The 26176-nt window shown below is 42.5% G+C and overlaps 1 protein-coding gene and 1 non-coding gene across 3 annotated transcripts in view; both read left to right on the forward strand.

Moving 5' to 3' along the window:
- The window catches only part of PRKCB (protein kinase C beta), a 325998-nt gene that overhangs the window by 127566 nt on the left and 172256 nt on the right, over positions 1 to 26176 (forward strand). For both annotated transcript variants that reach the window (XM_077907036.1, XM_077907037.1), the window contains exon 3: positions 7329 to 7411. In XM_077907036.1, coding sequence (XP_077763162.1) covers positions 7329 to 7411 — 83 coding nt within the window. The remainder of the gene's footprint in view (positions 1 to 7328; positions 7412 to 26176) is intronic.
- Positions 24934 to 25081, forward strand: LOC144319857 (U4 spliceosomal RNA). The gene has a single exon (XR_013385555.1). It is a non-coding gene; the product is annotated as a U4 spliceosomal RNA (small nuclear RNA).

The raw sequence follows: 26176 nt of genomic DNA on the forward strand, positions 1-26176 counted from the left end.
CATTTGAGTTTGAGACTTCCTTGTATAGTCCTAACAAAGTATGGCTACAGGCCCGCTTCTGAGCACTGTAGGCTTCAGGCTTTTAACTTCTGCAGAGCAAAGAGCTTTTGAATAAACCATGAAGCATCGAGGAATTCTTGGCTCTTACCAAGGTACCTGTTTGAAAGTAGGACCTGGTGCGAGTTTCAGCAGCTCAGTAAATGTTGTCTCTTATTTAAGCAAAACCAGTTTTACCCTGAATTTGCCAAACAGAAATGAGGGGGTGTTTATTTGTATCACAAAAGGATTTAGTTTGTTTCTTTAAATAGCCAGCCCTACTACTTTTCTTTGTAGTGTTTTAGTTAATGGGAAATTTGATTTGCACAACTTTCAGAAACACATTGTGTATAGGAAGTTCCTGCACCCAGAAGCTCATCAACTTTCTAGTATGTTCTCAGCTTCTCCGTAGAGTATGCTCCATAGAGTATAGTCAAGTCACTTGGCACATTGATTCTACCTTGGTGAGGATGGATTATTTATTTTTGTGGCTAACTGGACAGCTGCCTTAAAAAGACCTTGAAAGTGGCTGGTACTCCTCCTCCTCTCTGTGGTGCTGGTCTCTGGAAGGCCAGCCAGGTGCTAAATGCCCCACGAGGTTGATTGGGCTTTCTTCTTTTCATGGTTGATGGTAATTCATTCTTTTGTTCATTCATTCATTCACAAAGGACTGGTTTCCTAAATATCACTTATGTGCCGGAATTGGAGCAGACACAGGAAAGTAGTGATGATCCCTACTCCCCCTTAAAGACACTAAGGATGATGAAGATCTTAACTGATATTTTAGGCATTTTGAAGAAAGATTCTAGACGAACAAGATGACTTGTAAATGTTGATGGCTGTGGCAGTGGCAGGAAACAACTTCCCTCAACCTTCCTGAGTCAAAGAAGAAATTAGAACCACAATAGACCACTTAGTAACTTAAAAATGGCAACTCAGTATAAGACACAGGATACCACCATAGCTATACTTGAAAGGGAGGTTTTTAGCTTTAAAATTTTTAATTCTTAATGAAGAAGAGCGGGAATAAATTAACTCAGCAGTTCATTCAAGAAGCTTGAGAAAGAACAGTAAGTAGTAGCAGCAGACGTTTGTTGAATACTCGGGATATTCCAGGCACAGTTCTGAGTGTAGATTAACTCATTTAATTCTGACAACATCCCTGTCATATGGGTGCTGTTATTATCACCATGATTTTCCAGAGAAGAAACCGAGGCACAGGGAAATAAAATAATGTACTCAAGTATTTCAGTTTGCAAAAGATGCAGGATCCAAACCTGGCCATCTGACTCCTGAATTGATACTTGTAACCAGCTTCTCTTCTCCCTCACTCTCTTCTCAAACTAACTCTTGGAATTTATATTTGCCTTGGGAATTGTCTATAGTGTTCTCCTCAATAGAGGAATTGTCTATAGTGTTCTCCTCAATAGAGGAATTGTCTATAGTGTTCTCCTCAACTTGAAGTAATACAAGTACAAATATGAATAAGTAGTATAATTAAAATAAAAATAAGCAGGGCAAATAAAAGTAGCAATGGATAATGTAGGGGAAAAACGCAGTCAAATTGAGAAATATATCTGTGTCTTTATTGGCAGAAAAGGGGACGCCTGGGTGGCTTAGTCAGTTAAGTGTCTGACTCTTGATCTCAGCTCAGCTCTTGATCCCAGGGTCATGAATTCAAGCCCTATATTGGAGCCTACTTAAAGAAAAAAGAATGCATAATGGTAGAATAATAAAATAGACAATGAAGGAGACCGACCTCTGGAAAAATTAAAAAGAGAGAGACTACCTAACAATACAATGTGAAGAAAAAGGGGCATTTCATTATTTCCGATGAGCGGACACAGTGGATACACATTGAGGAGAACACTATAGACAATTCCCAAGGCAAAGATAAATTCCAAGAGTTAGTTTGAGAAGAGAGTGAGGGAGAAGAGAAGCTGGTAAAAGCTTAGAACAGACTCTCTGTTTTCATCCCTGTTGTTCCACATGGAAATATGAGAAGGGGGAAGAAGATAAGGAAATAAAAGAGGCATACCTATCAGAGAGGGTAAAGGAAAAATATTATAATAGGAGCTAATATGGCTCTCTACCTGGAAAACTAAAAAAAAAAAAAAAAAAAAAAAAAAAAAAAAAAAAAACCGAAATCCCACAAAAAACCATTAAAGTATAAAAACAATGCTTACAAAATAAATATATTGCTTCCCTATCTGTAAACCACCACCAGTTGGAAAACAAAATGGAAAAAGTGTCCAGATACAATTGCATAAAAAAAAGATCCCTCCTCTAATACTAGATGAGAAACATGTAGGACCTGTAGAGAGAATCAAAGCCTTCACTGGGAGATGTGAAGTCAGATTTTAACAAGGGGATGCCCTGTTCCTGATAGATTCATTGCTGTACAAGTGTCAGCTGTCTAGAATTTAATTTCTAAGTTTGACACAATTTCAGTCAAAGTTCTGATGAGTGTTTCTTTGGGGGGGGTTGATTAAATGCAATCCCAATAAGAATTCCATTGATATTTTTAAAAGCTTGATAAACTGATTCTAAAGTTCACTTGGAAGAATAAACACGCAGCGAATGCCAGGAAAATGTTGAAAGTAAGGATAATGAGAGAGGACTTGCCCTGCCAAGATATAACATATTCTAAAGAGACTATAATTAAAACCCATATTGCTATACTCCAAGACAGAGCAGGGGAACAGAACAGAAGGCCCAAAGACAGACCCCAGTGTATATAATTATTTAGCATATAATAAAATTGGCATTTGAAATCAGTGGAGAGGGATGGTTATTCAACAAGACATCTTGGGACAATTGATCACCTATTTGGAAAGAAATGGCAAAGTAGATTCCCATGCACATCAAGTGGCAAGAAATTATAGATGGATTAAAGAATTTAAAGTGTAAGACATGCCATATAAAATGTAAAAAAGAAAAGAATAATATTTATATGAAATTGGGGCATGTGGGAGGGTCTTTGGAAGCATATGTGGATTGAGTTGGACTGAGTTTTCTTTGTCCAGTTTTTTCTTTTAGTGGTCTGCAGATTATACATAATATTTCTATTCTTATTCATTTTTTAGGGAGAGAGGGAGAAAACATGAATGGGTTGGGGAGGGGCAGAGGGAGGAGGAGAGAGGGAATCTTGAGCAGACTCCCCACTGAGCAGGGAGCCTTATGTGGGGCTTGATCTCATGGCCCTGATATCATGACCTGAACTGAAATCGAGAGTCTGATGCATACCTGACTGAGCCACGTAGGCTCCCTTCTTGTTCTTAATTCTACTTCTTAATTGTTAACATACATATTCAAACTTACAATGTCGTACATGGGGTTTCTCAATTACCTATAACCTTTTGAGGAATGAGACAAGACTTTTAGCACATTTCAATGATATAGCCCTCTCCCACCCCCACTTCTTATGATTTAGTTTCTTCTTTATACAAAGCAGATATGTCTTTATACAAAGCACATTAGACTTTACGCAAGCATATATAACTTTATAAATGTCTTTATACAAAGCTATATGACTTTATAAAATGTAGCACTTATTAAAACAGAAAAAGGAGTAAGCAAAGGAGAAAGAAATTGGCCTTTGGAACTGTTCTTGATCCCCAACCATGAAGATTTAAAATTTTTGTATTGTGGGAAATATCAAACATCAATTAAGGTAGACAGCTTAGTATAATGAATCCTCATGTGTCCATCACTCAGGTTCAAATATAATCAGTTATGACTAATTTTTATTCCATCTATAACCCTTCTCTTTTCTATCTCCTTCCTGTCATACTGATTTTTATTTTTTTAAAGTAGGTTCCATGCCCAGCATGGAGTCCAATGCAGGGCTTGAACTCATGACCCTGAGATCAAGAGTCAGATGCTCAACCAACCAAGCCACCTAGGTGTCCCCTGAATTATTTTTTTAAAAAAGATTTTGTTTATTTGAGAGAGAATGGGGGAGGGGCGTGAGTTAGAAGAGGGGCAGCAGAAAAGGGAGAGGGAGAGAGAGAATCTTGACCCGACTCTGCTGAGTGTGGAGCTCTAATTCACAGCTCTGAGATCATGACCTGAACCAAAACCAAGAGTCAGTTGCTTAACCAATTGAGCCATCCAGGTGCCCCCTGAATTATTTTTAATTATATCATCTTATCCATAGAGATTTCATGATGTAACTTCAAAGATAAGTATTCTTTAACAAAAAATAACCACAATATCATAATCACACCGGAAAATTTATAGTAGCAATAGCAATAATTCCCTCCCATCCTCAAAAAGTGAGTATATCCATTCTCCAGATAGTTTCAGACTAGTAGCTTATTTAAACTGAGTCCAAACAAGGTCCACATATTGCATTTAGTTGATATTTTCTTTTTTTTTAAAAATATATTTAATTTGTTTATTCATGAGAGACACAGAAAGAGAGGCAGAGGGAGAAGCAGACTCCTTACAGGGAGCCTGATGCAAGACTTGATTCCAGGACCCAGGGATCATGATCTGAGCCGAAGGCAGATGCTCAACCACAGAGCCACCCAGGTGCCCCTAGTTGATACATTTCTTAAATCTCTTTGGGTGGGAGAGGGCTATATCATCGAAATGTGCTAAAAGTCTTGTCTCATTCCTCAAGAGGTGATAGGTAATTGAGAAACCCCATGTACGACATTGTAAGTTTGAATATGTATGTTAACAATTAAGAACTTTGAATATATAAATTGCTCCTCTGCTCTGCTCTTTTCTTCATGCAGTTTTTTTTCTTTTTGAGCAGTTTTAAATATACAGAAAGATTGATTAGGAAGTACAGAGTTCCCATATGCTCCCCCAACCCCATTTCTACCCTAGTTCTCCCTTTATTAACATTTTGCAAATGAAATAAGCCAGGTAGAGAAAGACAAATATAATCTCAGTTTTGTGTGGAATCTTCAAAAACTCAAAACCCCAAGACAAAAAAACAAAAACCAAACTCACAGACATAGAGGACAGTTTGTTGGTTGCCAGAGGCAGGGGGTGGAGGGTGGATGAAATGGATGAAGGTGGTCAAAAGAAATAAGTTCTGGGTGTGTCGTGTACAGTGTGGTGATTACAGTTAATAGCACTGTATTGTATATTTGAAAGTTACTAGGAGGGACGCCTAGGTGACTCCGTTGGTTAAGCATCATACTCTTGATTTCAGCTCTCAGGTTGTGAAATCAAGCCCTGTGTTGTTGCACTCTGCACTGAGTATGGAGCCTGCTTAAGATTCTCTCTCCCTCTCCTGTCCCTCTACCTGGCGCTCTCTCTCTCTCTCTCTCTCAAAAATAAATAAATAAATAAATAAATAAATAAATAAATAAATAAATAAATAAAATAAAGTTACTTGGAGAGTAGCTCTTAAAAGATCTCATCACAAGAAAAAATTTGTAACTATGTGTGGTGATGGATGTTAACTGGACATTTTGCTGATCACTTTGCAGTACATCCTAACAATGAATCATTATTTTCTATACTGAAACTAATATATTGTTACTTGTCAGTTATATCTCAATTAAAACAATAAAACAGTGTGCCTTGTAGTGTTGTTATGAATATCAAACAAATTAATATATGTGAAGCACTTTTAAAAAAATATCGCATTAGTGTGGTAGATTTGTTACAGTTGATGATCTATAAATTTATCCACCACTGCGGTATCATGTGGAAGAGTTTAACAGCTCTCAAAGTCTCTCCTGTCCTGGGCTCCAGGGTGCGTTAGTAGGTTAAGCATCTGACTCGATTTTGGCTCGGGTAATGATCTCTGGGTTGTGAGATCAAGCCCTGTGTCATCTCTGCTTGAGATTCTTTCTCTTCTCCCTCTGTTTCCTGTGCCCACTCCCTCTGCCGGCCCTTTCTCTCTCTTAAATAAATAAATAAATAAATAAATAAATAAATAAATAAATAAATCTAAAAAGAAGAAGAAGAAGAAGAAGAATTCTCTCCTGTCCTCTTTGCAATTTATTTGCTGAAGAAATTATTTGGTTATCTCATGTTCTACATTGCTGTGTATTAAAAAATTATTTTACTCACTGCCTCCTTGGGATGTTATTTAACACATGCCTCTGTCACTTGTATTTTCTGTAAATTGGTAGTTGAATTAAAATGCTTGAACTGATTCAGGTTTGATTCTTTTAGAAGGAGTACCTATGAGGTGACAGAGGTACCTCATGGTACTTTCATCAGTAGGCAGGTCGAGTCTTTTTGTGCTGCTAGCAGCCACTTATTGTTACCCAGATCCATTGTATCACTAGAGATAGTCTTGAGCTTTCCAGGCCTGTTTTCATTCAATGGCAATGTTCTTTAGAAAGATTCTGAGCCGGTTCCTACAATGTGGTACCTGTTCTCCAGGAAACCACAGTTTAGAGTTTGTAAAAGTAGATTCGAACAGCAATAACAAAAATTAGTCTTTTAAAGATTTTATTTGTTTATTCATGACGGACCCAGAGACGGGCAGAGACATAGGCAGGGAGAAGCAGGCTCCCTGTAGGGAGCCCGATGTGGGGCTCGATTCCAGGACCCCAGGATCATGACCTGAGCCAAAGGCAGATGCTCAACTGCTGAACCACCTAGATATCCCCCAAATGAATTTTATTTTGTATAACGTCTCTGACTGCCCATTCTCCCAAGTGGTATGATCCCCAGATCGTGAAACCATATCATAGCTGCCTTTAACTCACTGGAATTCAAATGCATGTATGTGTGGATTTGGTTGCAAACTATGAGAGTTACAAAGTAGGCATTGCAGATTTGCTCTCCGTTGGCATTGGTCCTGGGTGAGGTGGGGGCACAGGTCTGCCATTATTGCTCACTCTGTTTTTCTACGCAACCCTTCTTGTTATGCACATCTCTCTGAGTGTGAGTCTGGTGTTTAAATATATGTGCTCCTTATGCATTCTGGACCTAAACCCAAGCCGACTATGTCATGTGCTGCCCCATCTAAGAAACCACATTCTGTTTCAAAACCAGCACAAGACCCAACAGCTTAAGTAATCTTCAGGGGCGGGGAAGGGGGAGTGTAATTTTGAGCATTTGTGATCTTTTGAACCTGAGTTCAAAACCTTTAGAAGTTTAGCTGATTTGTGGGATGCAGCAGCACCATACCCGAGTTTGGCTTCAGTAAAGGGCAAGATGTGGAAGCTGAAGCCATTGTTCATTTTGCTCTAAAACCTTCCCTTGTTGCGAAGTCCAGGTTTAATGACCTTTTCCCCCCTCTTTCCCTCTCTTCCTCCTCTCCTCTCCCCTTCTTCCCTCCCTCCCTCCTCCCCTTGTTTTCTCATTGGCAGTCTGCTGTTTCGTTGTGCACAAGCGGTGCCATGAATTTGTCACCTTCTCCTGCCCAGGCGCTGACAAGGGCCCAGCCTCTGATGTAAGTAACTGACACTGAGCACCTCTCTCTGCCCACTGTCACTGTGTCCTTTTGGATAAATAAGAGTGCACTTAGACCAAAAAAAAAAAAAAAAGATGGAGTGTTTTAATTCCAAGACAGAGAGTGGTCCCTATGGTCACGGAGACATTTTTCATTTTAATGGAAAGGACAAAACAAAACATTTGGGGAATGGGATATTATGGTACAGGAAACCAGCTAGTTCCTCTACTATGGTTTTGCTGAATGTCTTCATCTTTATGGCTGGAGCACGGAGAGTGGTGGTGAGATGCTAAATTGCTCCTGCTATTCTAAAAAGGTAGTTAGGATGGTACCTTACGATGCACCTTGTAGCTCTTTGTCAGGGAATTCTTGACACCAGGGCTGAAGAATTAGGAGGGCAATGAGTTTATCCTGCTTCCATGCATCTCAAAGCCTGGCTCCTATTGTTGAGGCAGGGGATCCTTCTGGGTAAAACAGGCAAATAAGTTTTCTTTTCATCATTATGAACTTATTTTAATATGGATTGGAAGAATGTACCTAATAGTGGTTTTGAATTTATGGCGGGGATAGAAAATTTCCTACCCAAGTTAGGGAATTTAGGTTAAACAAAAGATAAGTTGATTTAAGGAAACTATTAAGTGAATGACCTCATGGGCTCCGTGAGGATATGGCAAAAGCCTTGGTTTAATTTTGTCCAAAGCTTGGGGTACATTTGATCACCTGCCCAACAGCCATTCCTGTTGAAAGCCCTCTCTTCTTTCTGGCAGAGGCTGCTTCACATGCTAAAAGCCGTATATGCCTGATGCTTGCATCCCAGGCTCCCCTGTAGTTAGTGACTGATCATGTGGCTCACTCTTGCTCAGTGGGATCTTGGGGAAATCTGGAGAGAGCTTCCAGGAAAGAAGCTTATCTTTCTGAGAAGAGCAGACATCCCTTCTTGTTTCCTGTTGGGTATTTTTGTGTGAGGATGCAATGCCTGGGGTCATGGCAGCACTTTTGGATTAATGAGGGAGATGTACTTAAAGTCCCAAGCATGGCAGAGTGGGAGAGTTGAAGGAACCTGGGTCATTGATGATGTTGGTGATCAACAGCTCAGCCTGCTGAGCTGACTGTGAGTTCTCTATGCCCAGACCGCATATGTGAGATAAGAATTTCCACATGGTAAAATCTCATCATTTGGGGTATTCCTTTCCATGTAGTTGAAACTGCCCTGGTAGGACTTTCCACCATGCACACTCCTCCCTTGTCCCAGTGATGAAATGCAGTCCATGTACCCTGTGTGCCACTGTCACCCCTAGTTCTTTTATTTTGTTCCGGCTTTGGTTCACTTTCCTGGGATCTTCCCCATTGGCACTGTCTTCATGACTGGCCCTGACCTTACCCACTTAGACCTGACAGCTGACAGCTTGCCAGAAGTGAGTGGTGACTGCATTCGTGGACTATCATTGGCCTTCTGTAAGTGATCATCTGCCATTTCGCTGCAAATCAGGGGTGTAACAGTCACCACAGCAACGTGAATGCTCTAGAGCTCGTCCGGCAGTTCCTTTGCTTGGAAACTGGTACATGGGTTGAAGAACTCCAAGTAGCATAGATCAGTGAAAGCCCTTCCAGACTCATCTGCAGAGATGAAGATGGGTCTGTTCATCATGTCCTCTCTGAGATCACTCTTCCTGGCCCTTTCAGTGCAATTCCTTTTCTCATCCCCAGGAAAGTAGAGAGGGAAGTTTTGGGGGACACCCTGGCTCCAGTATGGAGCTCTGACTGTTACTGCAGCCCGAGGCTTGAGTCTCATTCAGGAGCCAAGAGGAGGGTGTTTCCTCTATCTTGTCTGTATTCCTTGGCTTTTTTTGTTGCCTGAGACAGAAACTCCACTCAAACTGGTTTACTTCTTTATTTATTTTTTAAAAGATTTTATTTATTTATTCATGAGAGACAAAGAGAGAGAGAGAGAGAGAGAGGCAGAGGGAGAAGCAGGCTCCATGCAGGGAGCCTGATGTGGGACTCGATCCCGGGACTCCAGGGTCATGCCCTGGGCCAAAGGCAGGTGCTAAACCACTGAGCCACCCAGGGATCCCCTTCAAACTGGTTTATATGAAAAGGGAAATTTTGGTCCGTGAAGCAGAGACCGGCTTTGGACACAGTGAATCAAGGTGCTGAACTGGGGTCCTTTGTTCCTTCGTTGGCTAGACTTCCTGTCTTGGGTTCAGTTTTAGGAAAGTTTGCTTTGCTTCTAGGGGAGCATGATGGCTGAGATACTTATAGTTTTCTGTTCTTATCAATGCTGAAGTTCCAGTGACGAGAGTTGGCATCTCATCACACCGTGGTTTACATCTGGCCAGAAGGATGCTTGTACTGTTTGGCCAGGTCTGGTTAGGTGCCTCCTCCTGGCGAGGAAGCCCCGTGTGGCTACCCGGTGATTTAAGAATTGAGGGGGCGTGGTCGCTCAGAGAACTAGAGAAGCAGTATTATGTACTGGTTAAAAACCATAGACTACAGATGGAGCCAGCATTCCTAGGCTCAGATATATGTGTGACCTGGGGCAAAGCAAAGGACTTAAATCTCTTTGTGCCTGAGATTCCTCAGCTGGAAAATGGGTAAAATCATAGTTCCCATCTTATAACCTTGTTAGGAATGGCCAGTGTACCTATATCTGTAAAGGTGTCTGGTACACAGCAAGAGCTATGTATGTGAAGATGATGATGGCAGTGATAATGAATAACAGTGAATATATGCTGGGCAGGCAGCAAGGACAGGTGGCGTGGCTACTATGTAAGATTTAACATGCCCTTTGCCTGCTACTTGGCAGTCCTTCTTAGGAACTGTGTAGGCTCCATAAATTGTAGGAGACCCTTGTCTGCATGAATGGAGCAGTGCAGCCATTCATTGCTTTGGGTGTGGGGAGGGCAGGCAGTGCTCCCTGCAGCCAGCATGCACAGGATTTAGCAGCCAGCTTGGAATGATTCTATCTCTGGACACAGTTCCAAGAAGGTCAGTTGGCACCAAGGATGATGAATTGGTCCAGACTCCTCAGCTGGCTTGACTCAGTTCATTGACCTTTTCCTGTCCATGGCTGGAGACATGATTAAAGATCTGGTCACACCTGCTCACCAGCCTGGCTAGGCTCTCTTTTGGCTGCCTGTGAGACTCATCCAGTCATGAAGGGATGCCCTCCTCCTGTGTGACCTTGGAGGAACTGGTGTGAGCAAGCTCATGGAGCAGACAAGCACAGTCTCCATCTATGCAAAGGGAATATGCTAGACTTCATCCTCTACCCCTCTGCTATTCTAAGCCCAGTGTGAGTCAGGGAATATTCTGGATATTAGTAGAACTTGGTATAATTTATGTTCTTCTACAGATCGGTCCACATTATAGGATATCAGGCTACCTGAGGAAATGTTATGAACCAGGCTCTATCCCAGTGACTTCAGTTACTGACCCAGCCATTTAGTGCAAATGGGAGTAGACAATATATTTAGGCATCGGCCAATGGAATCTCAAAACATGGCAGAGTTCCTGGGTGTTAACTTCTGGTCATCTGCAGGCATGGTCTTGGTCTTACCTGGTTGGAAACTCTCAATTCTGCTGTCTCTCAGACCTTGTAGAGAGACCATAAGACCATGCTTGCTGCCATAAGCATTACACCTGACATTCTAGTTACCCAGCACTTAGAATACTAACCACATACACAGCCTCCTGAGAGATTTTCTCAGAACAAGAAAAGAGGACTTGTCTCTTGGGGCCAGAATTAGGGTGAGTCAAGCAAGGTACTTGCCCTGGGCACAAAATTTCAGAGATTCTCGCCTGTGTCTCTGGATATGTGGTGGCAGGATGATCTAGGATGGCTTCACTCCCATGACTGGCAGTGAGCGGCTCGTCAGCCTGGGCTGCTTGGTTCTCCTCCACATACCCTGCCATCCTCTAGCTGGCTAGCTCTGGCTTATTCACATGGTGGTTTCAGGGTTCCAAGAAGCACAAGAGAGCATGCCCCAACACATATCATGTATGATAATGTCCCACTGGATAAAGTGTTCTCATGACCAAGCCCAGATTCAAGTGGGAAAGAAATAGACTGAACCGTTTTTGGGGGTGGTAGGGGGAAGCATCTCTGCTCAGTCTACTGTGATCCTGTTGACCTGAGTGGCCACCGCAGAACAGAATTCCTGGGGACCATCACACTGGATTTCATAAAAGATTCACAGTGTGGTTCAGAGAGTCATAGACAACCTCATAAGGGAACACAGCTCATTATTTCCCTGCCTTATGTTCCTGTATGATGTAGCCATCTCCAGCTACAGATAGGAAGCTAGACAATTAATTTATTGATCATGTCTAAAGACAGTGGTTATTAGGACTGTGGCCTCTACAGTCAGACATATCTGCGGTCAGGTCCTGACTCTGCAATTTAGTCATTAGGGGCACTGCGGGTGTATCATCTTCCTTCTCTGTGTCTCACTTTCTTTCTTTGTAAATTAGGATATTAGTACCAACCACATAAGATTGTTGTAATAATTTTTTTTTAAATCCTTAAAATGAAAACAACAACATTAACAGCAAATGGATTAAAAAGCCATTGTGTGAAAGGGCTTAGCACAGTGCCTGCCACACAGTAAGCCCTTGATACAAGTAGCTAAGGGCCTTTGATTGCTCAGTGTATCCCCTAAGCTTGAATGTACTGATAATTCTCTACAGTCCTCCACCCTAAGCGTGCCCTTATGAGATAATTACTGTCTCCGTTTCCATGCCTTGACACCAAACTTCAGAGTGTGGGGCGCAATGCTGAAAAAAGATCCTGGACTTTGGAGCCAGAAAACCTTGGTGTCAGATTCCATTGCTCTCATTTACTTACTGCTGCAGTGATCTTGGGAAAATAATTTAAGTTCTCCGATCCTTAGTTCATATCTTTAAAATGGGCGAAAATAATACCTAAATCATAGTTCTCTTTTTTTGGGGGTAAATATTCAATGAGAGACTGTTTGAGTCACATCCAGAATAGTGTCTGGCACACACAAAAAAAGGCACTCAGCAAATGGCTTCTGAATTATTATTAATACCTGGATGAATCTCTCCTGCTCAAGAAGGGATACAGATTACCTTGTGACCTGCCAAGGAATAATAGCCAATGATAATAGCTAATTTTGTTGAGCAAGGGCTCTGTGCCAGGCTGTACAGAAGTTACAAAAGGATTCTTGAGCTGGTTTGTCTGAAGACACTTTCTTTAACATTTTATGGTTTTAGCAATGATTTCTTATCGTTTATAATGAAGATGCAGAATAAAACCCATTTTATGCCCTCTGTCCTCCTGATTACATCACTGGGTCAGGGCAGTTAAAAATGATGCACACTAATGTTTTATTTTATTCTATTTTGAAAAAGATTTTATTTATTTATTTTAGAGCGAGAAAGAGACCACAAGCAGGAGGAATGGCAGGGGCAGAGGGAGAAGCAGACTCCCTGCTGAGCAGAGAGACCCACACAGGGTTGGATCCCAGAACCCTGAGATCATGACCTGAGCTGAAGGCCGACGTTTAACCAACTGAGCCACCCAGACACCCTATATTTTATTTTTTAATTTGAAGAAAGATTTATTCTTTTGGAATCTCTACACACAACGTCGGGCTTAAGCTCATGACCCCTGAGATCAAGATCACATGCTCTACTGACTGAGCCAGCCAGATGCCCTTCCTTTTGTGTTTTTAAAGCCAGTCTTACTTTATGAAGAAATATATTAAAAATGATAAATCATGAGCTAAATGTTAAAGATTTAATAAAAGGAAAATAGAAGATTTAAAAAGAATGTATATATTAAAAAGAACACGTATATTATATATATATATAATGTATGAATATGCATAAAAATGTGTTTGAAAATCTGGTTGAAATGGATGATTTTCTAGGAAATTCTAACTTGCCAATTTTGTCTCAAGAAGCAATTGGAAACCAGAATAGGCGAGTAACCAAAAAAGAAATGAGAACGTTGCCCAAGAAACTTTACTTCTCCCAAAATTATAGGCTTCGTGGGTAAATGGTCTTAAGAGGGATGAAGGATTTCTGTGCATTTTAAACCATATCAGATTACAGAGAAAAAGGAGTTTCACAATTTTTTTTAAATTGAAAGTGAGAGAAATCCAACTCAAATTAGCAATGGGAAAGCAGATTGGCTTATGGGAAGGACACTGGGAATGGAATAAGCTTCAGGGACAAGGACCACAGACGCTGGAACTGAGACCATGATACTTGCAAGGTGCATTCTTATTATCAGCTGTATCAGTTAGCTTTGCTGTGTAACAGAGCGTCCCAAAATTTAGTAGCTTGAGGCAGCAATCATATGTTTTTTTCTCATTTATTATTTTCTCTGGGCTACTTGGGTGATTCTTCTGATCTGAGTCTATGTAACTGATCTTTGCTGGGCTCTGTCAAGTGTCTTGGTCAGCCAGTGACTCAGCTGGTGCTGGATCATCTAGGATAGCCTCACTAACATGACCACCAGTTGGCAGCCTGATGGCTTGGGCCCCCTCCCCTTTTAAAAAAGATTTTATTTATTTATTTATTCATAAGAGACAGAGAGAGAGACACAGAGAGAGACAGAGAGAGAGAGGCAGAGACACAGGCAGAGGGAGAAGCAGGCTTCATGCAGGGAGCCTGATGTGGGACTCGATTCCAGGTCTCCAGGATCAGGCCCTAGGGCCCTTTGTTTCTCTTCTACATGGTCTCTTTTCCCCCAGTAGGCTAGCTTTGGCACATCCACATACTGGCCTTGGGTTCCAGGCACAGCAAGAGAGGGAAACCCCCAAAGCATAGGTGTTTTTCAAGCCTTTATTTGATTATGGCTAAAGACCAGATTCAGAGGTGGAGAAATAGACCTCATCTCTTGATAGCAGGAGCTCCAAAGTCATACTAGAAGGATGCATTTGGGGATATAGGAGTTTGTGGCCATTTGGCATTCTGGCACACTGACCCTCCTCAGCTGTGCCAGCTGTCTTATCTGCCTTTCTGAGTCTACTCATCAGAGACTGACCCATAAGTACTGCGTCACATGGGGTTCCTTTTACCCCCTGACTTCTGGTTGGTTGGGACCAGCCAGAAGGGCCAGTAGGAGATTGGAAGGTGAAGAAAGAGTGGGTTGGGTATTTATCATGGGGTCATCTTGGCTCTACCCTTTGACCAAGGGTTGCCGCTCCTCTAAAGACAGTGTTCTCTACCCAGTTCTCTTCTTGGGTTCCAGGAGCTGCTCCTTGCCCTGTCCCTTTGCTCTTATTAGCCTCTGGTTACTGTACTATCCCCTATGACTTCCCAGCACTATGTCTTCATCTTTACAAGTCCTCTTATGAAACCTCCCTTAAACTCTCTTAAATTGAGTATGTCATCTGTTTCCTTCTTAGGACCCTAACTGGTTTGTCCTTGCCTCACTTGCTTCTACTGTAGACAGGACACATCTATAAATATATCTATCAACTTGGTGATAGTTGATCTCATGGGAAGATGGAAATCCTAGGGGGAGAAGTGGGCTTTCCTTCTGCATTCAGAATCAGGGAAGGGTTCTGATTGGTTGGTCCTTTGTTGTTGGGAGAATGAACTCTTATAGTTTATCCAGCCTGGTTCATGTGACATCCCTGTAGCTCAGAGAGCAGTGTCTGTTATAAGAAGGGGAGGTGGGAAACTTTGATGGGCTGGTAAAATCAATAGCTACCACCCCTTATTATTATAAGACAGCTTGATCACAATTACCAGCATCATCTAATGAAGTTGACATAAAAAAATAAACTACATGTTGCATGTCAACTATACTTAAATTTATAAAAGGTAGACTATAGCAAGTGATGAGTCTAGATTAACAATGCTAAATAAGATATTTATTTAATATTATCTATTTCTTGTTATAGACATACTGGCTCAAGTAGATTTTTTTTTAATATGAAAGAAACAGTCTAAAAACTAAAATAACAAAGTTTTGGTCAATATAACAAAATATAGGAACAAAGATAAAAATAAGCCGCAGGGACTCATGAATTCTGGAAAGTATAAATGAAGATGGTAATGGTAAGAAGTGATGGCAGATAATATCAGTTATCTAACAAATGTAAATAGATTGGAATTCTCTACTAAAAGTTGAAGACTCTCAGATTGGATAAACAATGTACAATTCTAGGCAGTGTGTAGGATGAACTTCAAATATAGGTTAAAAATAAAATGGGCAAAGATATGCTGCAAAAACACACATAAATGTAAAACATGGTCTTAGTAATACTATCAAAAGAAATAGGACTCAAGCAAAAAGCATAAGCAGGGGGAAGAAGAAAAACGTACTCTAATATATTACTGGTGAGTATGTAAGTCCGTATAATCCTTCTCGAGAGAAAATTATCAATATGTATCAAAAGCCTTAATGACTTTTTTGACATCATAATTACTAAACCTAATCTTTTTTTGACCTAAGAGTTACAATTCTAGAAATTTTTGCTGAGGAATTATTTAAGGATATGCAAATATGCTTAGCTAAAGTGATATTCATTGCATTGGTATTCATACCAACAAAAATTTCGAAACTACCTAAATGACTGCCAGTTAGGGTTTATGTAAGTAAAACATATCCATACTTGGGTGCTGCACAATTATCAAAATGTCACTATCTGGGTAGGCTGCTAAAACCTGGAAATGTTCTATGTCTTGATTGGGATGGTGCCTATACAGGTGTACACATTTTTCAAAATTCCTGAAGCTCTATGCTTAAAATCTATACCTTATTATATGCAAATTATACTTCAATAAAAAAGCCACAGTAATTAAAATGTTATTAATATGGAAACAGAGTCATTAGATATTAGTGAAAAAAGCAGACAACGAAGCACTGAGTATGGTATGATAGATCAGAAAACATAAAAATACACACACGTGTAAAAACAAAAGGCCACATTTTTAAAACATATTTTCATGGCTACTTGTCAGTTCTGCTCACTTTCTTTTCCCAGACTGTTGCCTGCAGAGCTCTAGAGATCACTTTGGGGTATTCTTTAACTGGTTTCTCCATTCTTGCTTGATTTTGGTGCCCCATTACCTCCAGCATGGACTCAGGCTTTCCACTTAATTCAGTTGAAATCAAATGCGAGTGATGGCTTGAGTGTAACTGTAAGCAATTGCAGTTGCTCCTGGATGTGCTTAATCCTACGGTCTTCCACCAGCTGGGAGCTAGCTTAGGTGACCCTGGTAAGATTCTGGTCGCTGATGAGCCTTGGCCAGCTCACCTCTGGCCCCAGAGGAGGAGGGAACCTAGCTCTGCCAGTCTGAGGCCCTGCCCATTTCCTGCCTCCACACTGGTGGCAGGAGAGAAGGCTTACCTCCTTCTGTGACATTGACTGGTCTTCTTGGCTCAGATAAGGCAACACAACTATGTACTTCTCAGAGCCTGGGTTGTTCAGTTTCCCATAACACCAACTGGGGATACCCCACAGTTCAGCTCTGAAGATGCTCCAAGCCCATCTGGCTCCTACAGGACATGAAACAGCAGTTCGGGTCGAGTATCCCTCTTGGCATCATGGGAAGATCTCACCATCACCTGGACCAAAGAAGACCCATCTGTATCTCTCAAGGATAAATAACCTCAGGTGTAATTCAGTCTAAACAGGACAGGCAGGCCATCTGTCTGTCTGTTTGATCTATTGCCTCTCTAAATCTGAAAGTGTATCATTCTGCTGAAGATACATTCTATTTACGTTATGTAACATTGCAGTCTCTAACTTCTGCATTCACAACAGAAGGGCTCAGTAATCAGGGTGTCTGTTACCAAATACCAAAAGAATGCCTTACGGGGGCGGGGAGGGGGGCTTGGAGGTACTCTGAGGGTTGGCCTGTTTAGCTTCGAGGCTAGGCTTGTCATTAAACATCCAAAGAAATGTTGTATAGGTTTTTTAAATACAGTTTCAGAGGACAGAATCAGAACTAGGGACCATCTATTTGGGATAAAGAAAAGCAGCCCAAACAAACCAATGGGTTGCTGTATAAGGATATTAACTCCCTGTCTCAGGTGAGCAAAGATCAGTTGCCATGGATGCTGTAGGGGTGATAATTGTGCTAGATGTGGGTTTCTACCACATGGGTGGCTCTTTTGCTGGTGTTGTTTGGTCGCATGTAAAGGAATCAGCCTTTGGTTAACTCAAGTTAGAAAGGAATTTATTGAAAAAGATATGATGTACTTTAGAGAATTGGAAGAAAATCTGAACAATCAGACTAGCTATATCTGATTTTGGTTCTTGTGTTGCTTTGGTTTTAAAGTCAAATTCTGGAAGAAGAGAGATTATTTGGTCAAGGTCAAGTTACCTAAGTAGCCCCTGGTTGAGGCTTCACAGTGTTCCCTCCAAGAGTGAACATAGTGTGGTTGGGATGGCTTTCAGAGGAAAAATGAGGCACTGCTACCTACCAGGAAAAAAAAAAAAAAAAAAAGCAGAGAGTTTTGGCAGATCAAAAAAAATACACTGCCACTATAATCTCTAAACCCTGCTTTGCAGATTGCAGATAGGTTGAATGCTTAAAGATTATTTGAGGAGCCTACTGAAACTAGACTTCACCTGAAAAAATACAAGAGCCTGGAAATAGGTATTTTAAAGACTTTCAGGTAATTCTGATGGGTAGCTGAGTTTGGAAACCAGTGCAAGGCATATTGCATGGTGGCTCTGAAACTCGAGTGGCTGTGTTTGAATGCCACATCTGCCACTAACTGGCTGGATCATTCTGGGCTAGTGACCAGGCCTCTGCCTCAGTTTCCTCATCTGTAAAAAGAGGATAAAGTAACACCTTGCTCACGGATTCAAGTGAAGAGCAAATGAGTGAATCCACGGTATAAGGGCTTCCTACCACTCCTGCCACATAATAGGTGTTAATATTTTTACCACTAAAGGTCCTTTCAAGTCTTAAAGAGTGAGCTTCAAAAGTGCAGGCTGGTTTTTGGCATGACATGCATCCGTCTTGCTTGTCACAAAATGGAAATACACAGACACCTTGCATGGGCTGGCTGGAGGGAGAGTCTAATAAAACGCTGGTGGTGTGATAAAATGCACTTCTTTCCATGTCCGTGGAGTGAATGCCCCACGATCCCTCCGCTCCTATTGGCCGTGTGCCTGCTGTGGCTAGCGCAGTGCAGAAGCAGCGCATAAAGGTCAGAAAGAATTGCTTCTCAATAGCCCATTGTGTCTTACTGTCATAAAGACACAGCACTTCATGCTGTGGAGGAAGAAGCAAATCCATGATGCGTGGCGTCCTGAGAACAGAAACCAACTGTTTCTCCTGTGCAGAAAGGGCAGGGCTGCCGTGATTTGAATGAGGTGCAGATGTCCTGTCTTATGAATTATTTTGGCTTCTCCTAGTTGGGGGCGGACCAGCCTCAGAGCCTGATAAAGGCGGTTGCCCAGAGATTTAGCCTGTGGAGCCTGCGGACTTGGGAGAAGTAGAGAAATCAAAAGGCAGATGACCCTAGAGAGAGGCAGCCTGCAGGGATGTGAAAGGCACAGGTCCCCAGAGTCAGAAGACCTCATTTCTAGTCTTCCTTCTGCCTTGAATTTTTTGTATTCCCAGTGGCTCCCCCTACCTCCAGTGGCCTGGAATTCTAGGATTTTTAAATACAGTGTTTTTATTTTTATTTTTCAGTTTATTATTATTATTATTTTTAGTAATTTCTATACCCAGCATGGGGCTTGAACTCATGACCCTGGGATCAAGAGTTGCATGCTATTCTGACCTAGCTAGGCAGGGCCTCCTAAATACAGTAGTTTTAAAATACAGTGATATCCAGGAGCCAGCATTCTTAGATATAATTGTGTTTTAAGCACTTTACATATAATAACTCTCTGTTCTTCATCACACTCTAGGGATACCTTTGCTATCATCCCCATTTTACAGATGAGGAAACTGGAGTGCTGAGAGACTAAGTGACTTGCCCAAGGTCACACAACTAGTGAGTGGTAGAGCCAGGATTCAGACCCAGGCAGTCTGGCCCCCAGGACCATGTTCTTACTCAGTACTTCAAACTGCCTTATAACCTTCATAGCTCAGCTCTGTCCACCTGGACAAGTCCTCTTCTTCGAGAACTGCCTTTCCAAATATGCAGCCCCCGGAGCTCTGTGACCCCACAGCCTCTGCCCCGTTTGGTCCATCTGCATGTGGACATGTGTCCCAAGCTGGACTGATCAGATTCTCTCTTTAGGAATTTAGAATTTGGAATTAAAGGTGCTGGTTTTTGTCTGTGGGGGTCACATGGTTTTTGAAAACTGTTTATTGTACATGGAGAGTGTCAATCTTGATGAATTCCCACACAGCAGACATTTCTCTGTAACCAGAAGCCCTTCTGGATTCCCTTCTACTTCTCACACCTCTGACCCCTTCCATCAGACTAGCTACCCAGGTCAGCAGTTGTTTGCTGACTTTTTTTTCCCCATTGAACTCTTTATTGCTATTTCATTTCATTATATTTCAGAAAGAATACTTAACCTAAGATCTACCCTCTTAGCACACTCAAAAAAATTGATTGATTGATTGATTGAAAGCAGAGTGGGGGGAGGGGCAGAGGGAGAGGGAGAGAAGCCCAAGCAGTCTGCACTGAGCACAGAACCTGAGGTGGGGCTTGATCTCATGACCCTGAGATCATGACCTGAGCTGAAATCAAGAGTTGGACACTCAACCCACTGAACCACCCAGGTGCCCCCCTTCTTAACATGCTTTTGAGTACACAATACAGTACTGTTAACTACAAGCACAATATTGTGCAGATCCCTAGAGCTTATTCATGTTGTTTAACTGAAACTTGATGCCGATTGATTAGTGACTCTTCCTTTCCCCCTCTCTCTAGCATCTGACAAACACCATCCCAATCTTTGGTTCTAGGAGTTTGACTGTTTTAGATGTCTCATCTAAGTGGAATTATGCAATATTTGTCTTGCTGTGTCTGGCTTAGTTCACTTGACATGATGTCCTTACAGTTCACCTCTGCCCCATATTGTAATATTTCCTTCTTTTTGAAAGCCTGAATAATATTCCAATACCACATTTTCTTTATTCAATCATCTGTTGAAGGACATTTAGGTTGCTTCCACATCTTTGCTATTGTGAATGATGTTGTAGTGAACATAGGGTACCTGTTTTGAGATCCTGACTTCATTTCTTTTGGATAAATACCCAGAAGTGGAGTTGCTGGATCATATGGTGGCTCCATCTTTTATGTTTTGAGCTCCTCCAAACGGCCTAAGGACCCGAGTAGACATTTCTCCAAAGAAGACCTGCAAATGGCCAAGAGGTACATGAAAAAAAAAAATGCTCAACATCACTCATGGTCAGGAAATGTGAATCAAACCCACAATGAGATACTATCTCACACTTATTAGGATCCCTATTATCAAAACAAACCCAAAAGACGGCAAGTATTGGAGGACATGGAGAAATAGGAACCCTTGAATGCTGTTGGTGGAATGCAAAATGGTGCAGCCATTGTGGAAAACAGTGTGCCTTCTTTTGGTGTCTATGCAAATAGAATTATACAGCAGACCCCTCTCTTTCCTTTTTCCTCTGCTTTCCTCAGTGTTTTGTTTGTGGCCACATGACTTTGGAAAGATGCATTCCATTCCATTTATCCAGGATTTCCAACTTCAAAGCCAGTGAGGGGTCTGGCAGATAAGTAAAGTCAAGTGTGTGATAACAGGGAGTGTCCATCTGGTGTGTGAGCACCCCATCTAAAAGGAGAAGCTGCTACTCCGTGCACTTTTTTGAAAAAAATTCTTGCTTTTTAAAAGACCAAGGTCCAGATTTTTTCATTTTTCTTTTTTTTTTTTTAAGATTTCATTTATTTATTCATGAGCGACACAGAGAGAGAGAGGCAGAGACACAGGTAGAGGGAGAAGCAGGCTCCATGCAGAAGCCCGACATGGGACTTGATTCCAGGACTCCAGTGACTTCAGAACTTCAGGCCCTGGGCCGAAGGCAGGCGCTAAACCACTGAGCCACCAGATTTTTTCATTTTTCAAGAGAAGTCTGAATCTCCTAAATTTAGATGTTGACAAATAACCTGAGATTATAGCCGTGGTGTATTTTAAGCATATTTTTGGACTGGGTTCATTCTGTGTACCACCAGGTTAAAACCTCTACATTTGTAGGTGGGAACTGTCTGTGAAAGTTCTCTCACCCCCTTCTTATAAAGGGAGAAGAGAAAAATGTGGGTTTAATCAAATGAGCCTTCTTTGGGGAGTAGAGAGGGCACAGCAGTCCAAAGCAGAGAGCCACAAAAGTAGGCAGAGGTCCCTTGACCAGGGCGGCTGGGTGGAGCTTTCAGTTGGGTAGAGCACACCACTTGCTGGAAGTTTGGACTCAGCCCTGGTAGGGAAGCAGCTGCACTGCCCTCTGCTGTTCGAGCACTCTCCAAGACCAGTGGATCGGCCTGTGTGTCTGGCAGCCACTTGTCTCTCCTGAAGGCTTTGAGAGGGGGTCATTCATCATTCTGCATAATTATCAGGTGCTTCTGCAGTCAGGGACTACACAGACTCTTTCAAGGGCTCACTTTGGCTTCCTGTGTTTGGTTTGCTACCCTCATCATCGGGCCTTGCTATTCTAAATCTTTTGAATTGGGAGAGCCAGGCCAGTTCAGGTCTCACCATTTCCAGATATTCAAAAACATTTGAAGAGTTTCTGGCATTTACTTGGCACCTTTCCCTGACTTCTGGGCTGAAATGGATTCTCCTATTTTTAAACTTTTTTTGTGTGCGTGTGGCATTTTTAGTGGTAGTTGGGGAGTGAGGACAGAGTGAAACGTTCAAGCTCAGGTTTGTGGTCTTGCATGTTAAGAGTGTGGACTCTGGGGCACCTGGATGGTTAAGCAGCTGACTCTTGCTTTGAGCTTAGGTCATGATCTCAGGGTCCTGGGTTTGAGCCCCTCATGAGGCTCTGTGCTCAGCGTGGTGTCTGCTTGAGATTCTCTCTCCCTCTCCCTCTGTCCCTCCTGCTCAAGCTCTTTCTATCTCTCAAATAAATAATAATAATAATAATAATAATAATAAAGGAGTGTGGATTCCAGAGCTGGACTGCCTGGGTTCAAAGCTAAGTTTTGTGACTCTGGCTAAGTGCCTTACTCTCGCTGTGCCCCTTTCTACATTTTCAAGATGAGGATGGGTAATGTGCCTACTTCATGTTGTATGAAAGCAAGTTGTAAGTATTAAATAAGGTAATGTATGCAAAAAGCTTAACACAGCGCCTGGCATATTATGTAAGTGCTTGACTCAGAATCTTGGACTTGACTTGGCTTATAATCCTGGCTTTCCGGTCCAGGCTCTGCTCCTTAATTCTGCACCTCAGTCCTTCCTCATGCAACTTTCTCTCTTGGCTCTTCTTCACCCTTCAACTGTGATTTTCCAGAATCCTGCTGAACCATGCTTCATTCTTGGGGCCTCATCTTTTTTTAAAAGTTTTTTTAAATTTATTCATTTGAGACAGAGAGAGAGAGCGAGAGCGAGAGTGAGAGAGAGTGCATGAGCAAGGGGGAGAGGCAGAGGCAGAGGGAGAGGGAGAAATAGGCTCCCTGCTGAGCCAGGAGCCCAACGTGGGGCTCAATTCCAGGACCTGGAGATCATGACCTGAGCTGAAAGCAGATGCTTAACCACCTGAGCCACCCAGGCGCTCCTCATGGGGCCTCCTCTGTGTTCCTAGACTTGTCCTACCCTCCTGTTCTCTCCATTGTCAGTTCCTGTTGTACCTCCTGGCTAGTATTTATAGCTAACATTTATATAATGCCTATCATATGCCGTGCTGTTCTAAGTGATTTATATGCACGAACTCATTGAAACCTCACCCCATGAGAAAGATCCTCTTTTTATGCCCATCCTACAGAAGAGTTAGCTGACTTGCCAAGTCACATGACCAATAAGAAGCTGAGTCTGAGTTTGAACGTGGTCTGGCTCCCAAGCCTGCTCTTACCCACCACGATACTCTGCCACCCACTCCTCTCCATCCCCAGAGACAGGACCTCAGCCCAGGCTTCATTCATCCTCTCTGTAGCAGTAGCTTCTTGTTCTGATTCCCTGATTCCTCTCTGTCTCACCAGACAGTCACAACCACATTGCAGTGGAGTCATCTTTCCAACAACTAGATGTGATCATGTCATCATCCTTGCTGGAAACATGTTGGTAGCTTCCAGCTCACTCTTGGGGCAAAGCCGATACTGCGACGTGGCTGTTAAGCTGGGATGTCACACATCTTCCTTTCCCATGCTTGCGCATAGACAGATCTGGTGGTTCTGTTGCACTGGTGGCACAAACGCTTTGGTTTTGTATTCCTGTCATTCTCATGGAGTCCCCTTTGGAAGAGAAACCATAGGGTCACTACTGAGTAGGCCCTGCATGCTGTGGCCCTGTCGTCCCTCCAGGCCTCCCTGACCACACCCTTCCTCGCCCCTGAGCTTCCTCCTTAGCAGCCTCTGGCCCTCCCTGCTCCCCTACACTAGGTGGTTGCACTTGCTGCTCCATGTGCTGGCCACTGCCTCCCCCTGCTTCCCCTGAGTTGAGTGAGGCTCCAGCCTGGTTGCATATCTGAATCATCTTTGGAGCTATAAAACCCAACGCTGGTTCTTGGGCCCATCCCAGACAAATAAATCAGAATCTATGATTGATTCAAAACCTCCCAATTGACTTTAATGTGCATCCAGGGTTAAGAACCTTCCTTGTTCTCCAGACCATCACCTCCTCCCTGAGACCTCCATGACCAGGTTAGTTCCTCCAGTTTTTTACTCTTAGAGCACCACATACCTCTCTTTGCTGTCACACGTCACAGGGTGATCTTACATTGGCTTATGTGGTGACCAAAAGCTCAGATTCTGCATCCAAATCACTAGCTGTGTGACCATGGGCCAGTGACTTAATGTCTCTCTCCTCAGTAAAATGGAGATTATATATATATATATATATATATATATATATATATATATATATATATTAAAGACTTTATTTATTCATGAGAGACACAGAGAGAGAGACAGAGACATAGGCAGAGGGAGAAGCAGGCTTCCTGTAGGGAGCCTGATGCAGAACTTGATCCTGGGAACCCAGGACCACGACCTGAGCCAAAGGCAGACACTCAACCACTGAGCCACCCAGGTGCCCCAATAATAATAGATATCTTGCCCAATCAGTGAGGGTCAAATGTGCTAATTATATGTAAAGTTCTTAGAACAGTGCCTGGCATATGTTAGCTGCTACTCATACTGATACTGTTGACCCTTGAACGACATGGTTTGAACTGCATGAATACTTACATACACAGGGATTTTTTTTTTTTTTTTTTTGGTGGTGGTTCAGTACCATAAATGTATTTTCTCTTCCTTGTGATTTTTTAAAATAACCTTTTCTTTTCCATAGCTTACTTTATTGTTAAGAATGCAGTATAGACTATAGAATACAATGCATATACAAAGTACATGTCAATCAGCTGTTTATGTTATTGGTAAGGCTCTTGGTCACTAGGCTGTTCATAGTTAAGTGTTGGGGGAGTCAAAGTTACATGTGAGCTTTGCGCAGTGGCAGCATCATAACCAATGAGGTTTATCCGAGGCGTGATTATTGCTGATGGAAAAGTTACATGTGGATTTTCAACTGTGTGGGTGGTTGGTGCCCCTAGCCCCCACATTGTTCAAGTGTCAACTATAATTATTATCCCCTGCTGGAATCTATGAAACCCCAGTGTGGATGGGGTCGGGATATGTTCTCTGATCGCTGCAACATAGTGCTGTGCCGGGCATATCACAGCTTCTGTAACTCCTTGTGGAGCAGAGTGGTGTCCCAGTGGTGAAGGGCCAGCATATATAGAACTCATCTTCCTCAGTTCGGCTTCTTGTCTCTCTAGCCTAATGATTTAGGATCCTCATTTCTAGTGATTAGGATCATTAGAGTAAGAATCCCTATGGTCTTGAGGTGCCGGGAGTCCCAGAGGCTCCACTTGGCCCGGCAGGCATTGGCTTCGGCAGTGTCCCCCATGTCCTTCTGCATGAAGGTTCTTCTTGCTTCTTTGAACCACAGGCTTGGGTACGCCGAGGGCTCCTGCGGCCAAGGGAGCTGTCAGGAAGCTAGGCACCATGCTCTGCACCCAGAAATCAAACTGACAGCGCCTTTACAAGTTGAGTAACCCTGTGTCCTGGTCTTGCTTTTTGCGCAGCCCTCACTCAGCAGGGCAAGAGGGGTGTTCCTCCCTCTGTGAACTGATGGCACCCTGCAGGGAGGTGGGGCAGTGAGGGGCCAGGATGCCAGTGTGTGTTTGGGGGGTGATGGAGGATTTATTGATAACACCAGGCTGCGATCTGTTGGCAGTGTGTCTGGTCCCTGAGAGCCTGCTGTACACCCTAAGCAATGAATTCACATGACGACCTCCACAGGAAGAGGCGGGGCGACTCTGAAGATTGTCAGACCCTGAAGGCCCCCTGGGGAATGCCCTGTTCACCCCATTGTTTTCTGAAGAGGGAACTGAGACCAGAGCCTGGGGTGACTTGCCCAAGGTCACAGATGGAGTTTTCATGTTAAGTTCTAACATTTATGGGGTCTGGACACTGTGCTACAGCACAACATATAATCATGACTTCATTAATCTGCACAAACCTAGAAAGCAGGAGCATTTATTTAGTATATTCAACAGACACATAGTATTTACTGAGCACTGTCTTACGAATATTAACTCATTAACTTCCCATGAGAATGCAGAGCTATCGTCATCATTCCCACTCTCAGGATGAGGGCGCTGGAGCATAGTTTAGGTAAC

This window comes from Canis aureus, chromosome 8, assembly GCF_053574225.1.
Source record: "Canis aureus isolate CA01 chromosome 8, VMU_Caureus_v.1.0, whole genome shotgun sequence".
NCBI classification, from domain to species: Eukaryota; Metazoa; Chordata; class Mammalia; order Carnivora; family Canidae; genus Canis; species Canis aureus.